This window comes from Etheostoma cragini, chromosome 14 (genome assembly GCF_013103735.1).
Source record: "Etheostoma cragini isolate CJK2018 chromosome 14, CSU_Ecrag_1.0, whole genome shotgun sequence".
Lineage (NCBI taxonomy): Eukaryota > Metazoa > Chordata > Actinopteri > Perciformes > Percidae > Etheostoma > Etheostoma cragini.
The window spans coordinates 21,835,464-21,836,789 of record NC_048420.1 but is presented as its reverse complement, the minus strand read 5'-3'; the positions used below and the strand labels follow the sequence as shown (position 1 = coordinate 21,836,789).

Below are 1,326 nucleotides of genomic sequence, written 5' to 3'. Positions count from 1 at the left end.
CCTTAAATCAAACGTAACGAAGGAACTGATGCAGCAGGAAACACAACAGAGATGACACCGATGTAGCTTCTTTTCCACTCTTCAGCTCATTTTGTTTGACAGATGAGTTTAAATAGCTTAGAATAGAATGAAATAAAGGACCCATATTGCTAAATAAAGTCTCAAAAAGCAACGTACAATTATTGATCTTGGAGAATAAAGCCATTCAGACTGTCTATCAGACGGTCTCCAGCCAACATGTCACTTCCTTCTCAGACTTGGTGCAAGACTCATTTTTGAGTCCATACTCAAAAAGAGTACGACTCTTTAAGTAAAAATCAGGCAACAGTACAAAATCGGCATGTGGTGAGTCTTTCTACTAGGGGAACAGGTGATGATGATTACACACAGGTGAGACCATGACAAGAGTGTTTTAGGTTAAGATGCTTATTGATGGCGTGTCACCTGCCGTCAGGATTTGTCAAATAACAACATAAAAATCATGATTAAATTGACATCCATATTTTTTTAAGATTGTTTTGGGGCATTTTTTGACCTTTATTTGACAGAACAGCAGAATAAACGAAAGGGGAGGGGGAGGGGGGGAAGACATGCAGCAAAGGGCCACTGGTCGGAGTCGAACCCGGACCAGCTGAGTCGAGGAGAAAATATACCACTAGGCTATATATGGATGCCCCTCCACCAATGACCCATCCGGGCGACCAAATTGACATACATTTTAAATATACACTAACATAGCATATCAAAACATGATTCTATGTAAACTGTGGGGAATTTGAAAATGTTTTTTTGTTTCTCACATTACAATGAGCTACGTTGTTTTTTGACACTTGTTATGTTATAACTGAAGACTGGAAGATGATGCCGTTACAAATGAGGATGAGTGTAACGACTCAGTTTAGAAATCCTGAATTGTCCTACTTCTAAGTTTAATTCTGTAGACTTCAGGGAAACCCCTGGTCCTGCCAGAAAACGAAACTGAAAGTGGATGAAAATACACTGGTCTCGAGGCGACAGAGCAGGTCATTCGAGGACGAGTGTTGCTGAGAAATGGCCGGCAATACAACTTCAGTAACCCGCAGTACCGCTGCTTTAATTTCAGCAGTTTGCGTCGACCTTTCCTTGTTTTACGCATCGGGATGTGTAGTGACGCACAGCGTGTTTGGGCATCTTGCGCGTCTCTGGGTTTCTGCGGCTCTCCGGTGTTTGGCGCTCACTGCTGTAACCCTGCTCATCCTCGGAGACCTCAACCCGTTGCTGATTCGTGTTTTAACGGCGCACAGTCTGCTGCTTGCGGTGTTTGAGACCGGAGCCAAAGCTCTGTAC

At 43.2% G+C, this 1,326-nt stretch overlaps 1 protein-coding gene and 1 pseudogene across 1 annotated transcript in view; both read left to right on the top strand.

Annotated features, from left to right (window-relative positions):
* The window catches only part of LOC117957032, a 46,165-nt pseudogene that overhangs the window by 15,017 nt on the left and 29,822 nt on the right, over positions 1-1,326 (top strand).
* tap2a (transporter associated with antigen processing, subunit type a) overlaps positions 978-1,326 on the top strand; it is a 4,596-nt gene continuing 4,247 nt past the window's right edge. Inside the window, exon 1 of the mRNA XM_034891929.1 lies at positions 978-1,298. Within this exon, the coding sequence (XP_034747820.1) occupies positions 1,051-1,298 (248 nt within the window). The 5' untranslated portion in view covers positions 978-1,050. The remainder of the gene's footprint in view (positions 1,299-1,326) is intronic.